Source organism: Mobula hypostoma, chromosome 7 (assembly GCF_963921235.1).
Source record: "Mobula hypostoma chromosome 7, sMobHyp1.1, whole genome shotgun sequence".
Taxonomy (NCBI): domain Eukaryota; kingdom Metazoa; phylum Chordata; class Chondrichthyes; order Myliobatiformes; family Myliobatidae; genus Mobula; species Mobula hypostoma.
In genome coordinates this window covers 128,543,820-128,563,674 of record NC_086103.1, presented here as the reverse complement: position 1 = coordinate 128,563,674, position 19,855 = coordinate 128,543,820, and the positions used below count along the sequence as shown (strand labels likewise).

Below are 19,855 nucleotides of genomic sequence, written 5' to 3'. Positions count from 1 at the left end.
TCCATCCGCCAGAAGAAGCGGGATCTCCTAGTGGCCACCCATTTCAAATTCTTCCCATTCTGATGTCTCAAATCCATGGCCTCCTCTACTGTCATGATGAGGCCACACTCAGGTTGGAGGAACACCTTATATTCCATCTGGGTAGCCTCCAACCTGATGGCATGAACATCGATTTCTCAAACTTTCGGTAATGCCCCCATGCCCCCTCTCCTTCACCATTTCCCATTCCTTTCTCCCTCCCTCACCTGATCTCATTGCCTGCCGATTTCCTCCCTCTGGTGCTCCTCCCCACTTTTCTATCTTCCTTGGCCTTCTGTTCTCTCCTATTGGACTCCCCCCTTCTCCACCCCTGTATCTCTTTCATCAATCAACTTCCCAGCTCTTCACCTCATCCATCCCTCCTCCCAGTTTCACCTATCACCTTGTGTTTCTCTCTCCTCTCAACCCACCTTTTAAATCTACTGATCTTTTTTTCTCCAGTCCTGCCAAAGGGTCTGTACTTGTTTTTCCATAGATGCTGCCTAGCCTGCTGAGTTCCTCCAGCATTTTGCGTGTGTTGCTTGGATAAGCAGGATCAGCAGGTTTTCTCTTGTTTGGCCTACTCCTGCTTCTATTTTTAAGTGTTCTTCATCAATCACCAACCACAGCCAGCTCACAGTTCCAAAACATGAATTCTTTTTAAACCATTCTGTTGTTGACTTACTCTTGTTTTGGATCATTGTCTTGTTGCATCATCCAACTTCTATTAAGCTTGAGGTGATGGACCGCCACCCTGACATCCTCGTGTAAAATGTTTTGATACAATTTTGAATTCATTGTTCCCTTAACAATTGCAAACTGTCCAGGCCCTGAGATAGCAAAACAGCTCCAACTATGCTTCACAATTGGGATGAGGTTTTGGTGTTGGTGTGCAGTGCCCTTTTTCCTCCAAACATAGCGGGATGCATTTCTGCCAAAAAATTCAGTTTTTGTCTCATCTGGCCACAGAACTTTGTCCCAGGAGTGTTGTGGAACATCCAGGTGCTCTTTTTCAATCTTGAGATGTGCAGCAATGATTTTTTGGAGAGCAGTGGTTTCCTTCGTGGTGTCCTTTCATGAACACCATTCTTGTTCAGTGCTTTTCTTAAAGTGGACACATGAACAGTGACTTTTGCAAGTTCTATAGATTTCTGCAGATCTTTTGCTGTTACCTTTGGGTTCTTTTTCACCTCCTTCAACATTGCATGTTGTGCTCTTGGCGTGATCTTTGCAGGATGCTTACTTCAAGGGAGAGTAGCAACAGCACTGAATTTTCCTCATTTGTAGATCATTTCTCTTGCTGTGGACTGATGAGCACTTAGGTCTTTAGAAGTGATTTTATAGCCTTTTCCAGATTCATACATGCTTACAATTCTTCTTATAAGGTCCTTTGAATGTTATTTTGATCAAGGCATGATGTACATAAACAGATCTTTCTTGAGAAGAGCAGACTCTGTCAGTAACCTGACTGTGTGACTTCTTATAGAGCAGGGCACCTCTCCAACCCACACCTACAATCTCATCTCATTGACTGGAACACCTGACTCCAAATAGCGTTTGTAGAAGGCATTACCCCAGAGGTTCACATATTTTTTTGAACCTAGACTGTGATTGTACCCGGTTTTAACGAAAAGTACAATTTTTTGTATGTTATTAGTTTAGGCAGATTATGTTTATTAATGGAAAATCTATTACTGTAATTCAGATGAAGATCAGACCATATTTTATGAGTAATTCATGCAGAAAACCAGGTAATTGTAAAAGGTTCATAGAATTTTTCTTGCAGCTGTAGCTTCTATCAACTATGATCAATCCCTTGACAAAATGTTAATCACCTAATTTTTCCATTCAAAGGATTTTTATTGGTCTATATCAGCATTTGATATCAAGGAAACAGAGGATACTTTTAATCGTATACTGTGATATAGAGTACAGTATAAAAGTAAAGATATCGTCTGTTTCCTTGATATCATGCTTAAAGCATGAAGCTGTGACTGTTTTAATAAGATTATGATCTGACTCTTAAGTATTATGTTTTTTAACACTATACTACATGCCATGAAAATTTCAACAGTTTTTTAAAAGCTGTCCTCTAGCTTTGCCAGACTGGCAGTTTTTGTAGATTTTTTGATATCTACTATGACGCCAACCCACTTTTGATTAATTTAAAAAGTAACACAAAGATATCTAAATTTTTCAATAAACAGATGAGTTGAAAAGGAGCAGAGTGCAGGAATGGGACCTATGTTCTTAAAATGAGTGCTGGAAACATGGCTAGTTTAAAGAGAGTACAGGAAAACAGGGCCAAGGCTAGTTTATAAGGAGCGTGAGAATGGGGCCCTGCTGGGTTTATATAGGAAGTAAGGGAACAGGGTCTGGTGAATTTATAAAGAAATGTAAGTTACCCAGTTAGTGAAATGCTGATGTTGTGAACAACGAGATAGCAGATTAATGGTATTTTATTGTTACGTATTTTGTTTTACACAGAAAAAACACTCCACCATAACTTATTCTACTAAAACAGATTGGTGAGGTGTAAGAAATTAGTAAAGCTCTGTATAAATCTCTGGGAATTTTCCTCAGCATCTGTGACAACCCCAGTGGACCCTATGCCTCTGAGAATATTGAATGACCATAAAGGCAGTAAGAAATCTGAATTATGTGCTCCTGTTAATAAAATAAAAATAACCCATCAACATCGCCCTGAGGTGCTCAGATGGTTTCACTGCTCCAGCAAGGCTGTTTAGAAAGGATCTTACTTAAACTGCATTACCAAAAAGATCAGAGGTCACCTTAAGAGCCGAGATAGCGCTAAGATTCAATTACTGTTCACTTTGTCTCTAGGATGATAATGTATCTTTAATTACTGCAGGATAAGTCTGGCAAAGGTATTATGTCTAGGTTTTCAAGGCATTTCTGTACTAACTGTAGTACATTCATGTTCATGGAGTTACAAGGTCAAAGGAAGGACATTGCAAATTGCTGCAATGCATTTATGCCATGTCATAATGGTCTGATTAGAGAAAAAAAGATTAGCCTTATTTATCTTTATTTGTCGCATGTGAATTGAAGTATCAAAAAATACAGTGAAATGTGTCATTTTGCATCAATGGCCAACACAGTCCGACGACTGTGCTAGGGCACTCTGCAAGTGTCGCCACACTTCCAGCACCAACACAGCGTGCACACAACATTCTATCCCTGATCATACGCACACATCGGACTATCCCTGATCTTACGCACACATCGGACTATCCCTGATCTTACGCACACATCGGACTATCCCTGATCATACGCACACAACGGACTATCCCTGATCATACGCACACAACGTTCTATCCCTGATCATACGCACACAACGTTCTATCCCTGATCATACGCACGCAACGTTCTATCCCTGATCATACGCACACATCGGACTAACCCTGATCATACGCACACATCGGACTATCCCTGATCTTACGCACACATCGGACTATCCCTGATCATACGCACACAACGTTCTATCCCTGATCATACGCACACAACGTTCTATCCCTGATCATACGCACGCAACGTTCTATCCCTGATCATACGCACACATCGGACTAACCCTGATCATACACACGCAATGTTCTATCCCTGATCATACGCACACATCGGACTAACCCTGATCATACGCACGCAATGTTCTATCCCTGATCATACGCACACATCGGACTAACCCTGATCATACGCACACAACGTTCTATCCCTGATCATACGCACACATCCGACTATCCCTGATCATACGCACACAACGTTCTATCCCTGATCATACGCACACATCCGACTATCCCTGATCATACGCACACAACGTTCTATCCCTGATCATACGCACACATCGGACTAACCCTAATCATACGCACGCAATGTTCTATCCCTGATCATACGCACACATCGGACTAACCCTGATCATACGCACACAATGTTCTATCCCTGATCATACGCACACATCGGACTAACCCTGATCATACGCACACATCGGACTATCCCTGATCATACGCACCCAACGTTCTATCCCTGATCATACGCACACATCCGACTATCCCTGATCATACGCACACATCGGACTAACCCTGATCATACGCACACATCGGACGATCCCTGATCATACGCACGCAACGTTCTATCCCTGATCATACGCACGCAACGTTCTATCCCTGATCATACGCACACATCCGACTATCCCTTATCATACGCACACAACGGACTATCCCTGATCATACGCACACAACGGACTATCCCTGATCATAGGCACACAACGTTCTATCCCTGATCATACGCACACAACGTTCTATCCCTGAACATACGCACACAACGTTCTATCCCTGATCATACGCACACATTGGACTATCCCTGATCATACGCACACAACGTTCTATCCCTGATCATACGCACACATCCGACTATCCCTGATCATACGCACGCAATGTTCTATCCCTGATCATACGCACGCAATGTTCTATCCCTGATCATACACATGCAATGTTCTATCCCTGATCATACGCACGCATCCGACTATCCCTGATCATATGCACACATCGGACTAACCCTGATCATACGCACACATCGGACTAACCCTGATCATACGCACGCAATGTTCTATCCCTGATCATACGCACGCAATGTTCTATCCCTGATCATACGCACGCATCCGACTATCCCTGATCATACGCACGCATCGGACTAACCCTGATCATACGCACACATCCGACTATCCCTGATCATACGCACACAACGTTCTATCCCTGATCATACGCACACAACGGACTATCCCTGATCATACGCACACAACGTTCTATCCCTGATCATACGCACACATCGGACTATCCCTGATCATACGCACACATCCGACTATCCCTGATCATACGCACACATCGGACTATCCCTGATCATACGCACACATCGGACTATCCCTGATCATACGCACACATCGGACTATCCCTGATCATACGCACACATCGGACTATCCCTGATCATACGCACACATCGGACTATCCCTGATCATACGCACACATCCGACTATCCCTGATCATACGCACACATCCGACTATCCCTGATCATACGCACGCAACGTTCTATCCCTGATCATACGCACGCAACGTTCTATCCCTGATCATACGCACACATCGGACTATCCCTGATCATACGCACACAACGTTCTATCCCTGATCATACGCACACATCGTTCTATCCCTGATCATACGCACACATCGGACTATCCCTGATCATACGCACACATCGGACTATCCCTGATCATACGCACACATCCGACTATCCCTGATCATACGCACATATCCGACTATCCCTGATCATACGCACACAACAGACTATCCCTGATCATACGCACGCAATGTTCTATCCCTGATCATACGCACACATCGGACTAACCCTGATCATACGCACGCAATGTTCTATCCCTGATCATACGCACACAACGGACTAACCCTGATCATACGCACGCAATGTTCTAACCCTGATCATACGCACACATCGGACTAACCCTGATCATACGCACACAACGTTCTATCCCTGATCATACGCACGCAATGTTCTATCTCTGATCATACGCACACATCGGACTAACCCTGATCATACGCACGCAATGTTCTATCCCTGATCATACGCACACATCGGACTAACCCTGATCATACGCACACAACGTTCTATCCCTGATCATATGCACACATCGGACTAACCCTGATCATACGCATGCAATGTTCTATCCCTGATCATACGCACACATCGGACTAACCCTGATCATACGCACGCAATGTTCTATCCCTGATCATACGCACGCATCCGACTATCCCTGATCATACGCACACAACGTTCTATCCCTGATCATACGCACACAACGGACTATCCCTGATCATACGCATGCAATGTTCTATCCCTAATCATACGCACACATCGGACTATCCCTGATCATACGCATACATCAGACTATCCCTGATCTTACGCACACATCGGACTATCCCTGATCATACGCACACAACGGACTATCCCTGATCATACGCCCACAACGTTCTATCCCTGATCATACGCACACAACGGACTAACCCTGATCATACGCACGCAATGTTCTATCCTTGATCATACGCACACATCGGACTAACCCTGATCATACGCACGCAATGTTCTATCCCTGATCATACTCATGCAATGTTCTATCCCTGATCATACGCACACATCCGACGATTCCTGATCATACGCACACATCGGACTATCCCTGATCATACGCACGCAACGTTCTATCCCTGATCATACGCATGCAACGTTCTATCCCTGATCATACGCACGCAACGTTCTATCCCTGATCATACGCACACATCGGACTATCCCTGATCATACGCACGCAACGTTCTATCCCTGATCATACGCACACAACGTTCTATCCCTGATCATACGCACACATCGGACTATCCCTGATCATACGCACACAACGTTCTATCCCTGATCATACGCACACAACGTTCTATCCCTGATCATACGCACACATCGGACTATCCCTGATCATACGCACACATCGGACTATCCCTGATCATACGCACACATCGGACTATCCCTGATCATACGCACACATCCGACTATCCCTGATCATACGCACACATCCGACTATCCCTGATCATACGCACACATCCGACTATCCCTGATCATACGCACACATCTGACTATCCCTGATCATACGCACACATCGGACTATCCCTGATCATACGCATGCAATGTTCTATCCCTGATCATACGCACACATCGGACTAACCCTGATCATACGCACGCAATGTTCTATCCCTGATCATACGCACACAACTGACTAACCCTGATCATACGCACGCAATGTTCTAACCCTGATCATACGCACACATCGGACTAACCCTGATCATACGCACACAACGTTCTATCCCTGATCATACGCACGCAATGTTCTATCCCTGATCATACGCACACATCGGACTAACCCTGATCATACGCACGCAATGTTCTATCCCTGATCATACACATGCAATGTTCTATCCCTGATCATACGCACGCATCCGACTATCCCTGATCATATGCACACATCGGACTAACCCTGATCATACGCACACATCGGACTAACCCTGATCATACGCACGCAATGTTCTATCCCTGATCATACGCACGCAATGTTCTATCCCTGATCATACGCACGCATCCGACTATCCCTGATCATACGCACGCATCGGACTAACCCTGATCATACGCACACATCCGACTATCCCTGATCATACGCACACAACGTTCTATCCCTGATCATACGCACACAACGGACTATCCCTGATCATACGCACACAACGTTCTATCCCTGATCATACGCACACATCGGACTATCCCTGATCATACGCACACATCCGACTATCCCTGATCATACGCACACATCGGACTATCCCTGATCATACGCACACATCGGACTATCCCTGATCATACGCACACATCCGACTATCCCTGATCATACGCACACATCGGACTATCCCTGATCATACGCACACATCGGACTATCCCTGATCATACGCACACATCCGACTATCCCTGATCATACGCACACATCCGACTATCCCTGATCATACGCACGCAACGTTCTATCCCTGATCATACGCACGCAACGTTCTATCCCTGATCATACGCACACATCGGACTATCCCTGATCATACGCACACAACGTTCTATCCCTGATCATACGCACACAACGTTCTATCCCTGATCATACGCACACATCGGACTATCCCTGATCATACGCACACATCGGACTATCCCTGATCATACGCACACATCCGACTATCCCTGATCATACGCACATATCCGACTATCCCTGATCATACGCACACAACAGACTATCCCTGATCATACGCACGCAATGTTCTATCCCTGATCATACGCACACATCGGACTAACCCTGATCATACGCACGCAATGTTCTATCCCTGATCATACGCACACAACGGACTAACCCTGATCATACGCACGCAATGTTCTAACCCTGATCATACGCACACATCGGACTAACCCTGATCATACGCACACAACGTTCTATCCCTGATCATACGCACGCAATGTTCTATCTCTGATCATACGCACACATCGGACTAACCCTGATCATACGCACGCAATGTTCTATCCCTGATCATACGCACACATCGGACTAACCCTGATCATACGCACACAACGTTCTATCCCTGATCATATGCACACATCGGACTAACCCTGATCATACGCATGCAATGTTCTATCCCTGATCATACGCACACATCGGACTAACCCTGATCATACGCACGCAATGTTCTATCCCTGATCATACGCACGCATCCGACTATCCCTGATCATACGCACACAACGTTCTATCCCTGATCATACGCACACAACGGACTATCCCTGATCATACGCATGCAATGTTCTATCCCTAATCATACGCACACATCGGACTATCCCTGATCATACGCATACATCAGACTATCCCTGATCTTACGCACACATCGGACTATCCCTGATCATACGCACACAACGGACTATCCCTGATCATACGCCCACAACGTTCTATCCCTGATCATACGCACACAACGGACTAACCCTGATCATACGCACGCAATGTTCTATCCTTGATCATACGCACACATCGGACTAACCCTGATCATACGCACGCAATGTTCTATCCCTGATCATACTCACGCAATGTTCTATCCCTGATCATACGCACACATCCGACGATTCCTGATCATACGCACACATCGGACTATCCCTGATCATACGCACGCAACGTTCTATCCCTGATCATACGCACGCAACGTTCTATCCCTGATCATACGCACACATCGGACTATCCCTGATCATACGCACGCAACGTTCTATCCCTGATCATACGCACACAACGTTCTATCCCTGATCATACGCACACATCGGACTATCCCTGATCATACGCACACAACGTTCTATCCCTGATCATACGCACACAACGTTCTATCCCTGATCATACGCACACATCGGACTATCCCTGATCATACGCACACATCGGACTATCCCTGATCATACGCACACATCCGACTATCCCTGATCATACGCACACATCCGACTATCCCTGATCATACGCACACATCCGACTATCCCTGATCATACGCACACATCTGACTATCCCTGATCATACGCACACATCGGACTATCCCTGATCATACGCATGCAATGTTCTATCCCTGATCATACGCACACATCGGACTAACCCTGATCATACGCACGCAATGTTCTATCCCTGATCATACGCACACAACGGACTAACCCTGATCATACGCACGCAATGTTCTAACCCTGATCATACGCACACATCGGACTAACCCTGATCATACGCACACAACGTTCTATCCCTGATCATACGCACGCAATGTTCTATCCCTGATCATACGCACACATCGGACTAACCCTGATCATACGCACGCAATGTTCTATCCCTGATCATACGCACACATCGGACTAACCCTGATCATACGCACACAACGTTCTATCCCTGATCATATGCACACATCGGACTAACCCTGATCATACGCATGCAATGTTCTATCCCTGATCATACGCACACATCGGACTATCCCTGATCATACGCATACATCGGACTATCCCTGATCTTACGCACACATCGGACTATCCCTGATCATACGCCCACAACGTTCTATCCCTGATCATACGCACACAACGGACTAACCCTGATCATACGCACGCAATGTTCTATCCCTGATCATACGCACACATCGGACTAACCCTGATCATACGCACGCAATGTTCTATCCCTGATCATACTCACGCAATGTTCTATCCCTGATCATACGCACACATCCGACTATCCCTGATCATACGCACACATCGGACTATCTCTGATCATACGCACACATCCGACTATCCCTGATCATACGCACACAACGTTCTATCCCTGATCTTACGCACACAACGGACTATCCCTAATCATATGCTTTTGGAATGTGGGAGGACATCAGAGCACCTGGAGGAAATCCATGCAGTCATGGGGAAAATGTACAAACGCCTTACAGACAGCATTGGGAATTGAACTCTGATTTGTGATCACTGGTGCGATAGAGGGACTGTGCTAATGCAACACTACCATGTCGAAGAATGAAATAACCTATTAATCAATGTCCTAACCAAGTTATACTCTAGATTCAATTATTTCATCAGTCAGTGTCTTTTTTCTTCATATACCTTAAGCAACTCTCCAAAATTACTGTTTGTACATGAAAGGCCACTTAAGTTTGATAGTTCTATCCCAACCTGAGTTAACTGACAATACAGGGCAGCCTGGTAACAAAGCCATAAGTAATGCAGGACAGTTCCAGTGACGCAACCTGACCTTGGACAGTAACTGTTTAGAATATGCAGGTTTTCCCTTTGACTGCATGGGATTCTGTTAGGTGTCCTGGTGTCTTCCCACATCCAAAACATAGGCTGCGAGATTAAATGGCAACCGTAAATTACCCCTTAATATAGAGTCAATGAAGAATTGATGGGCATATGCAAGAGCATTAGCCATGGTCATACTGGGAAATAAGAGGAATAGGACTCATGGATTGCTGTCGACATAGACCCCCATTTACTGTAATAAGCAAATATGCTGTTTTCATATAACATAACAGAACCCATATTGGTACAGATGATTCAAATTTGTTAGAGCAGAATGCTACTACATTCAAATTCACAGAGACATTGTGTGATTAAAAGCATATTATGGACGAGGGATGAATGATGAGAGATGATGAGCAAATGATATACAGTTAAACAGGCAAAAATACCTCACTTTAGATAGATATGATAGCATAGTAGCCAGCACAATGCTTTACAGTACAGGCAACCCAGGTTCAATTTCCCACATTGCCTTAATGAGACTTTACATTCACCCTGTGATCGCACTGGCTTCCTCCGGGTGCTCTGGTTTCCTCCCACAGTCCAAAGATGTACTGGTTGGTAGTTTCATTGGTCACTGTAAGTTGTTCCATGATTAGGCTCAGATTAAATTGGGGGATTGCAGGGCTGCGTGGCTCGATGGGCTTATAAATAAGTAAATAAACATATATAAAATTCTGTATGCCCTGAAGCTGTGCTAGAAACTCAATCTGCTGAATCACTGAAATTTTCCATTTCCCACAACTGCTTAAATGTAATTGTTCTACACCATGTTATTCAATTTTATGTCAAAGGGAAGTGCTCACATGAAACTGAAATGTCTAGTTTCACAGCTCCCAATACTCACCAAGGGAAAATTCCCATCCCATTAATCAGAGGTCAAATCAAATGCAGAGATGAAATGAAAGTCAGCAAACCCCTGCGTCAAACAATATCCCTTGCTCACAAATGTGAAACTAGCAGTAGCTGACATTACAAATGGCACAGAACCAGGTAAAACATTTGGCACAGAGGACAGAGGGAGATAAAAGTGCGTGATAAGTTTGTGTCTTCCCTCAACAAGACATAAAATGGAATTTCTTCCAAAAATTGAAATGGAACATTACTGAATGCTTGACATCCAGACAAGAACAGATTTTTTTCCAAAAAAAAAGGAACTAGTAGATTCTTTTGATCTTGCCTACTTTGGCACTGTTCAAAATTGTCACTCATAATATTTGACTATTATTGTAAAAAAAATGTATTTGAATTTTCATTTTTCGATTTAAAAATCCTGTCTTGCGTTCTAGTCAGCAAACAGACATAATTTAAAGCCTATTTTTCCTTAGGCATTACATAAACAAGTAGCTTAAAAGAATGAACACAGGTAACTGTTAAAATTGCAAAATTATTTAAAAAAACTGTAAGTGACAAATACACTACTTTTAAGTACGACATCTGGCATTTACACTTACTGCTTTAGCCGTGTTTGCAGTAGATCAAGTCGCTCCTCCCTTAAACTACCACCACATAGTTCTCCTATTCCAGGCACCAGAAGATCCACTGCTGCCACCTAGCAATGAATATTACATAATGTTGCAGCTCACAAATATAAATAGCATTTCAAATTAAAGAAAACTTAGTTATTTTCTCTTGTCTGAAAGATATTTAAATATAATTTATCCCTTACAAAAATACTTAACTAGATTCACATTGAAGAACAAATAAAGGGAGCTAGGCAGGAAGCCAAAAAGCAGGACCTCAAGGGTAGCAATCTCTAGCCGCGAGGAAATGATATGATTTGGCGATATGAGCCACCTACACCTTTCTTCATTCCCTGTCACGCCCACTGTTGAGCCATTACACATGCGAGGTCATTACCCACACGTCATCCATGTCAGCGTGGGAAGGAAATCAATTCCTCGAGCTTGCAAATGACGGCGGGCTGAAAAGTAAGTTTGACATAACATCTCTGCCGGCATTCCGGAACAAAGTCAAGGCTAAATATCCTGAGATAGCCACGAAAGCACTGAAAACATTGCTTCCATTTCCAACATATCTCTGCAATGAATGCAACGAAAACTAAATTGCGGAATAGACTGGACATAAGGAACCCCCTTCGAGTATTGCTGTCTCCCATCACCCCTCGATAGGACTGCCTTGTTGCAGGAAAACAAGCCCAGGGCTCCCACAGATTCAGCGATATTGGTGTGTTGCAATGATTTTGTATGTTCATACAGGGAAAATAAGTGCTGTGTGTTTAATATCCAAACGTTACTTAAAATGTTATGATGCTATTGACTTATAAGTGATTTATATAACCATATAACAATTACAGCACGGAAACAGGCAATCTCTGCCCTTCTAGTCCGTGCCGAATGCTACTCTCATCTAGTCCCACCGACCCGCACTCAGCCCGTAACTCTCCATTCCTTTCCTGTCCATATATTTATCCAATCTTTCTTTAAATAATAATCTTGAACCTGCCTCTATCATTTCTACTGGAAGTTCGTTCAACACTTACTTCAAGCTCCCCTGTCCTCCCCTGATAATTGACTTATCACTATATTCATGGGAGGAAAATATGCGCTGTGTATTTAATATTAAATTCGTTAGATAAACCCTTTTAGAAATGAAATTGAGTATATTAGGCACTTATCACCTATATTCTGGTCGTGATTAACACCCACCCCCCCGGAACAGAATCTCCAAAAATGATTTGTAGAAAAAAATTGGCACGTGCACACACGTATGCGCACTGGTGCCCGCGGAAGGCTTCATGGTCATTGTAGTCTTTCTCAGGGTAAACACAATGTTATTTCACTGCTACTCCTCCGTTGGCAGCCCTACCCCCCTCTCCCCTCCGCTCCCCCCCCGCCCCCCCCCCCAGGTCGGCTGGTCTGCAAGAGTATTGTCAATAATAAACCAGTCCGCAGTGCAAAAAAGGTTGGGGACCCTGGGACAGGCAGTGGAGAAGGCATAAATGCAGTCAGTTGGATGGGTTTAATGCGAGAAGTAGCAAGAACAAGGGTGATGAACTTTCAGTATGAATCAGTACTTGGAACAATGATGTTGTGACCATTGCAGGTACTTGACTGTCACAGGTTAGGAATAGCAGCTGGGTGTTCTGAGATTTAGGTGTAAAGGAGATAGGGAAGCGGCTTTGCTAATCAGGGATAGTATCTGCTGCAGAAAGGGAGGACATTGTGGAAGGATCACCCACTGAGCAACACACAAAATACTGGAGGAACTAAACAGTCAAGCAATATCTATGGAGGGGAATAAACCGTAGACATTTCGGGCTGAGACCCATCATCTGTGTACATACATCTATTGATGCTTCCGGACACATCTTCAGTGATGTTCCTGGAATCATCGGGTGTAACATCTGTTTACTGTTAATTCACCTCCATAGATGCTGACCGACTAGCTGAGCTCCTCCAGCATTTTCTGTGCTGCTCTGGGTGTCCAGCATCTGCAGAATCCCCTGTGTTTATGATCATTACTGAGTCAATGTGGGTGGAAGTCAAATTCAGGAAAGGAGTAATCACTCTACTGGGAATATTCCATAGATCTCCCAATCGTAACAGAGATACTGAGGAGTACACTGGGAGGCAGTTTTTGGAAAAATAGAAAATAACAGACTAGTTATTATGAATAACTTCAATATCCCTAATATTGATTGGCACTTTTGGAAAGGATATTCAGAGACAGGATTTATAACATCTGGAAAAGCATAGTCTGATTAGAAACAGTCAGTGTGGCTTTATGAGGGATAGGGAAATAGCACGTCAAAAGGCAATGTTATGATAGATTTTAATATGCAGGTAGATTGGGAAAATCAGGTTGAATGCCTACGAGATGGCTTCTTAGAGCAATTTGTCATTGAGCCTACTAGAGGATCAGCTATACTGGATTGGGTGCTATGTAATGAACTGGACACTATTAGGGAACTTAAGGTAAAGGAGACAGTGATCACAATGTGATTGAGTTCAACTTGAAATTTGATAGGGAGAAAGTGAAGTCTGATGTAGCAGTATTTCAGTGGAGTAAAGGAAATTACAGTGGTATGAGGAATTGGTCAAAGTAAATTGGAAGGAGTTTCTGGCAGGGATGACAGCAGAGAACCAATGGCTTGAGTTTTTGGGAAAAATGAAGGTACAGGATAGATGTATTCCAAAAATACTCAAAATAGTAGAACTAGGCCAAGGAGGAAAGTCAAAGCTAATGTAAAAGCAAAAGAGGGCACACAACAAAGTAAAAATTAGCAGGAAGATATAGGATTGGGAAGCTTTTAAAAACCTACAGAAAGCAACTACAAGACTCAGTAGGAGAGAAAAGATGAAATATTAAAAGCAAGCTAGCAAACAATATCAAAGTGAATAGAAAAAGCTTTTTCAAGTATATAAAAAATAAAAGATGAGAGTGGATACAGGACAACTAGAAAATGAGACCAGAGAAATATTAACAGGGGCCAAGGAGATGGCAGATGAATAAAATGAGTATTTTGCATCAGTCTTCACTGTGGAAGACACAAGCGGTGTGCCAGGTGTTGAAGGGTGTGAGGGAAGAGAAATGAGTGCTGTTGCTATTACAAGGGAGAAGGTGCTCAAAAAGCTCAAAGACCTGAAGGTGCGTAAGTTACCCAGACCAGACCCTAGGGTTCTGAAAGAGCTCTCAGTAGAGATTGTGGAAGCATTGGAAATGATCTTTCGAGAATCACTTGACTCTGGCATTGTTCCAGAATACTGTAAAATTGCATATGTCACTCCACTCTTTAAGAAAGGAGGAAGGCAGCAGAAAGGAAATTATAGACCAGTTAGGCTAACCTCAGTGGTTGGAAAGATGTTGGAGTCAATTGTTAAGGATGAGGTTATAGAGTACTTGGAGACACAGAACAAGATAGGACAAAGTCAGCATGGTTTGTTTAAGGGAAAACCTTGCTTTATGAACCTGTTGGAATTCCTTGAGGAGATTACAAGTAGGATAGATAAAGGGAATGCAGTGGACGGTGGATATCTGGATCTTCAGAAGGCCTTTGACAAGATGCCACGCATGAGGCTGCTTACCAACTTAAGAGTCCATGGTATTACAGGAAAGTTACTAGCATGGTTAGAGCACTGGCTGATTGGTAGGAGGTAGCCAGTGGGAATAAAAGGATCCTTTTCTAGTTGGCTGCCAGTGACTAGTGGTGTTCCGCAGGGGTCAGCGTTGGGACTGCTTTTTACGCTGTTCATCAATGATTTAGATTTTGGAATAGATGGCTTTGTTGCCAAGTTTGCAGATGATACAAAGATTGGGGGAGGGGCAGGTAGTCATGAGGAAACAGGAAGGCTGCAAAAGGGCTTAGGCAGATTAGGAGAATGGGTTAAAAAAAAGTGGCAAATAAAATACAATGTGGGAAAATACACGGTCATGCACTTTGGTAGAAGAAACAAATGTGCAGACTATTTTCTAAACGGCGAGAAAATCCAAAAATCTGGGTTGCAAAGGGACTTGTAGAGCTTGTGCAGAACACCCTAAAGATTAAATTGCAGGTTGAATCGGTGGTGAGGAAGGCAAATGCAATGTTAGCATTCATTTCAAGAGGTCCACAAAATAAGAGCAGGGATGCGATGTCGAGGCTTTGTAAGGCACTGGTGAGGCATCACCTTAAATATTGTGAACACTTTTGGGCTCCTTATCTAAGAAAAGATGTGTTGGCATTGGAGAAGGTTTAGAGAAGATTCACAAGGATGATTCCAGGAATGAAAGGGTTATCACATGAGGAATGTTTGATGGCTCTGGCCTGTACTCGCTGGAATTTATAAAGATGGGGGGGGGGGCGGAATCTCATTGAAACTTTTTGAATGTTGAAAGACTTAGAGTAGATGTGGAAAGGATGTTTCCCATGGTGGTGGTGGTGGGGGGGGGGGGAGGTATAGGGCAAGAGGGCACAGCGTCAGGATAGAGGTGCACCTATTTAAAACAGAGATGCAAAGAAATCTCTTTAGCCAGTGGGTGATGAATTTGTGGAATTTATTACCACAGGTAGCTGTGGAGGCCAAGTTGTTGGGTGTATTTAAGGCTGAGATTGATAGGTTCTTGATTGGCCACAGCATCAAAGGTTATGGGGAGAAGGTCAGGGAGTGGGGCTAAGGAGGGGAAAAAAGGATCAGCCATGATTGAATGGCAGTGCAGAGTCGAAAGGCCAAATGGCCTAGTTCTGCTCCTATGTCTTATAGTCTTATAGGATATACCTTACAAGTCTGATTGAATTCTGTGAGGTAATTACTAAACAATTTGATGTAGGTAGAGCAATGGAATGTGGTGTATGCAGACTGCAGTAAGGTGTTTTGCAAGGCTTCCCCTGGTAGGCTCATTTAGAAAGTCAGGAAATATGGGATCCAGGGACTCTTGACTACATAGATTCAGAATTGGCTTCTCACAAAAGTCAAAGCATGGTAGTAGATGGAATATATTTTACCTGAAGGTTGGTGACCAATGATGCCCCACACTGTTCTGGGACCCCTGCTCTTTGTAAATTTCAGAAATGACTTGGATAAGGAAGTGGAAACGTGGGTTAGTAAGTGTGCAAGTGACACAAAGGTTGGTGGTGTTGTAAGTTACAAAGGGGCATTGATAGGACGTAGAGCTGGGCTGAGAAGTAGCAGGTGGAGTTCAATCCGAAAAGTGTGAAGTGTCACTTTGGAAGGTTGAACCTGAAGATACAGTACCGTGTGAATGGCAAGATTCTTAGCAGTGTGGAGGAACAGCAGGGTCTTGGGTTTCACATTCATAGATCTCTCAAAGATGTCATGCAAATTGAAAAGTTGGTTAAGAAGGCACATGGTATGTTGGCCTTCATTAATCAGGGGATTAAGTTCAAGAGCTGTAAGGTAATATTGCAGCTCTATAAAACTCTGGTTAGACCACATTTGGAGTATTGTGTTCAGCTCTGGTCACCTTTTTTTTTTAAGGGTGTGCAGTTTAGAGAGGGTGCAGAGGCGATTTACCAGGACGCTGCTTGGATTAGAGAGCATGTTTTGCACGGAAAGTTTGAGCAAGCTAGGGCTTTATCCTTTGGAGCAAAGAAGATGAGAGGTAACTTGACAGAAGTGTACAAGAAGATGGTAACAGGCATAGATAGAGCAGACAGCCAGCCAGCAGAAACAGCTAATATGAGAGGTGATTGGAGAAATGTATAGGGCGATGTCAGAGGTAGTTTGTTTAAAATATTTACACAGGGAGCGGTAGCTGTATGAAACACACTGCCAGGGATGGTAGAAGCAGATACAATAGGAACATTTAACAGACCCTTAGTTCGGCACATAGACGCTTTGTGTGGGGGAAGGGTTAGTTTGATTATGGAGTAAAAGGTTAGCACAATGAGGGCCTGTGTTGTGCTGTACTGTTCTATATTCTATTAGAAAATCACATCACACTGACAATTTTGTTTTGAAAACTCAGTGTTCAACTTAAATGTTCTGTAAACTACAGTTGAAAATAAATGTCCTGTACTACTAGTACAAGAATCAATAATTACCAAGACTGGCATCTCTCTCCCTCACAGCAAACTGAAGACCAAATGATATCCAAAACCTTTTAAGGTTATTTCATTGCTACCATATTCAGCAATTTTGTTTATAACATATGTCATCAGAACTGCAAGGAAATAAAATTAAGTTCTGTTTCAGAAATAAAATGGAACTTCAATAAGAATTGTACATTGGGTTCATTAGCAATTAATAGCAACAGGTATTTGTCTCTAATCATAAAACTACCTCAATTCATCAAAAATAGCAAGCTGGAGGTTGATACAGTTATATTTTGTAAAGAGGCAGCATAACAAAGTATAGGAACTCACAACTCCAAGTTGGCTTATCTATTTTCCAATCTTCTTACCACCAAAGACTTTTTAAAAACAGTCACATTTGACAGGAGACAGAGTGCTAAGCCACCAGTCTTGCCTTTTGCTGAAGTGTTCCAAGCTGTTCTCAGGGCAAGGCCTCAAGACCACACTAGGTAACCTATTTGCCCCTGAGACTCCCTGGGCCAGGATTCAGGGGCATTCCATTTATCCCTGTACAAACCTGGCATTTATGCATATCTAGTTATATAATCCAACTATATTTATCAGTTGCAGGGAAGATTCAACTTACAAAAAGACTTCTTATTTAATTAGAATTTGAAGGACTAATAGATTTTAAACAATACCTCATATTACAAAGGATAACTCAATAAGATGTTAAATACAATAATACAACATAAATCATGCTATTTCTGCTTACTGTATGTTGAAGGTTATCCTGATTATCTCGGGCGTAAAAAGGCTTGATGTCATAAGGATAATTAATTACAAAAACAGGGATATTGCCACAGTGTGCCACCAAATAATTCTCGTGCTCAGTCTGTAGGTCACAGCCCCACTGTAAAAGATGATAGTCAATAATTACTTCAACACATATGTACAATATCTAGATCAAAATAATTTAGTCTACAATTGCATTAAATTCATCCATTTAATACAAATCAGCTTTCAAATTTGCATAAATTACTTTTTAATCAAAATATTGTTGTCCTTTTAAATTACTGCTTTAAAACTAACTTTCCAGTTTCATAAAACAATGAAAGATTAAGCATCTCCCGTGCATTAAAATATTGCAGTTGAAACATAATTGTAAAAAATTCCTGCAGATCAATGTCAGAAAAATGTTATTACTACTAGCATGAATCAAATTGACTGACATCACCTTTACTCTTCTCTTTCAATGGCAAATTGCAAATTTTAAACGAAGAAAATAAAAGCTAAATAATGCACTAGATATATTTTCAAAAGTATATGATACACACAAGTGTTTGGACTCATTAATAAATGAAATGTTGTTTTAATAAATTAACTAAAATTATCCAAGTAATTCATTAAAATAGTTCAGCTACCAAAACAAACCAAGAAAATTCGGTACATCAGCAATTAACCTTCTTCTGTTATGGACTTCCTTATACCAAACAACTGAGGCAAATGAACAATAAGTTAATACAGGAGAGTGGGAGGCAAACTCTCCATGAGCAGAATTACTCTTCACACCCCTCAAGTTGTGTCTAAAAAAAACTACCTACACTAGACCCCTGGATGTAATTAGGAGAGCTTTATCCAAATTGGCATTCATTGCACTACACTTAGCATTCACAATAAAATTACTCACTCCAACATAAAATATTAACTTCTATTATGAACATTAAATTACCTGCATAACAATAGCAATATTTTTTGACCAGCTTTGGTCATGAAGATTGTACAGTTGTTATTGTGAACAATGTATTATCCAGTCTTTCTTCCCCCAACAAATGATGAAATTGGGTGAAACTTAAGCAACTGAAGGTTGTACATCCCAGACACATTTAAATCAGCATCAACTGTTATAGAGTCATGTCCTTATTCAGA

At 42.6% G+C, this 19,855-nt stretch overlaps 1 protein-coding gene across 2 annotated transcripts in view; it reads right to left on the bottom strand.

Annotated features, from left to right (window-relative positions):
• nars2 (asparaginyl-tRNA synthetase 2, mitochondrial) overlaps positions 1-19,855 on the bottom strand; it is a 78,642-nt gene that overhangs the window by 3,999 nt on the left and 54,788 nt on the right. For both annotated transcript variants that reach the window (XM_063052848.1, XM_063052847.1), the window contains 2 exons: positions 18,702-18,839; positions 11,907-12,004 (listed from right to left, as the gene is read on the bottom strand). In XM_063052848.1, coding sequence (XP_062908918.1) covers positions 11,907-12,004; positions 18,702-18,839 — 236 coding nt within the window. The remainder of the gene's footprint in view (positions 1-11,906; positions 12,005-18,701; positions 18,840-19,855) is intronic.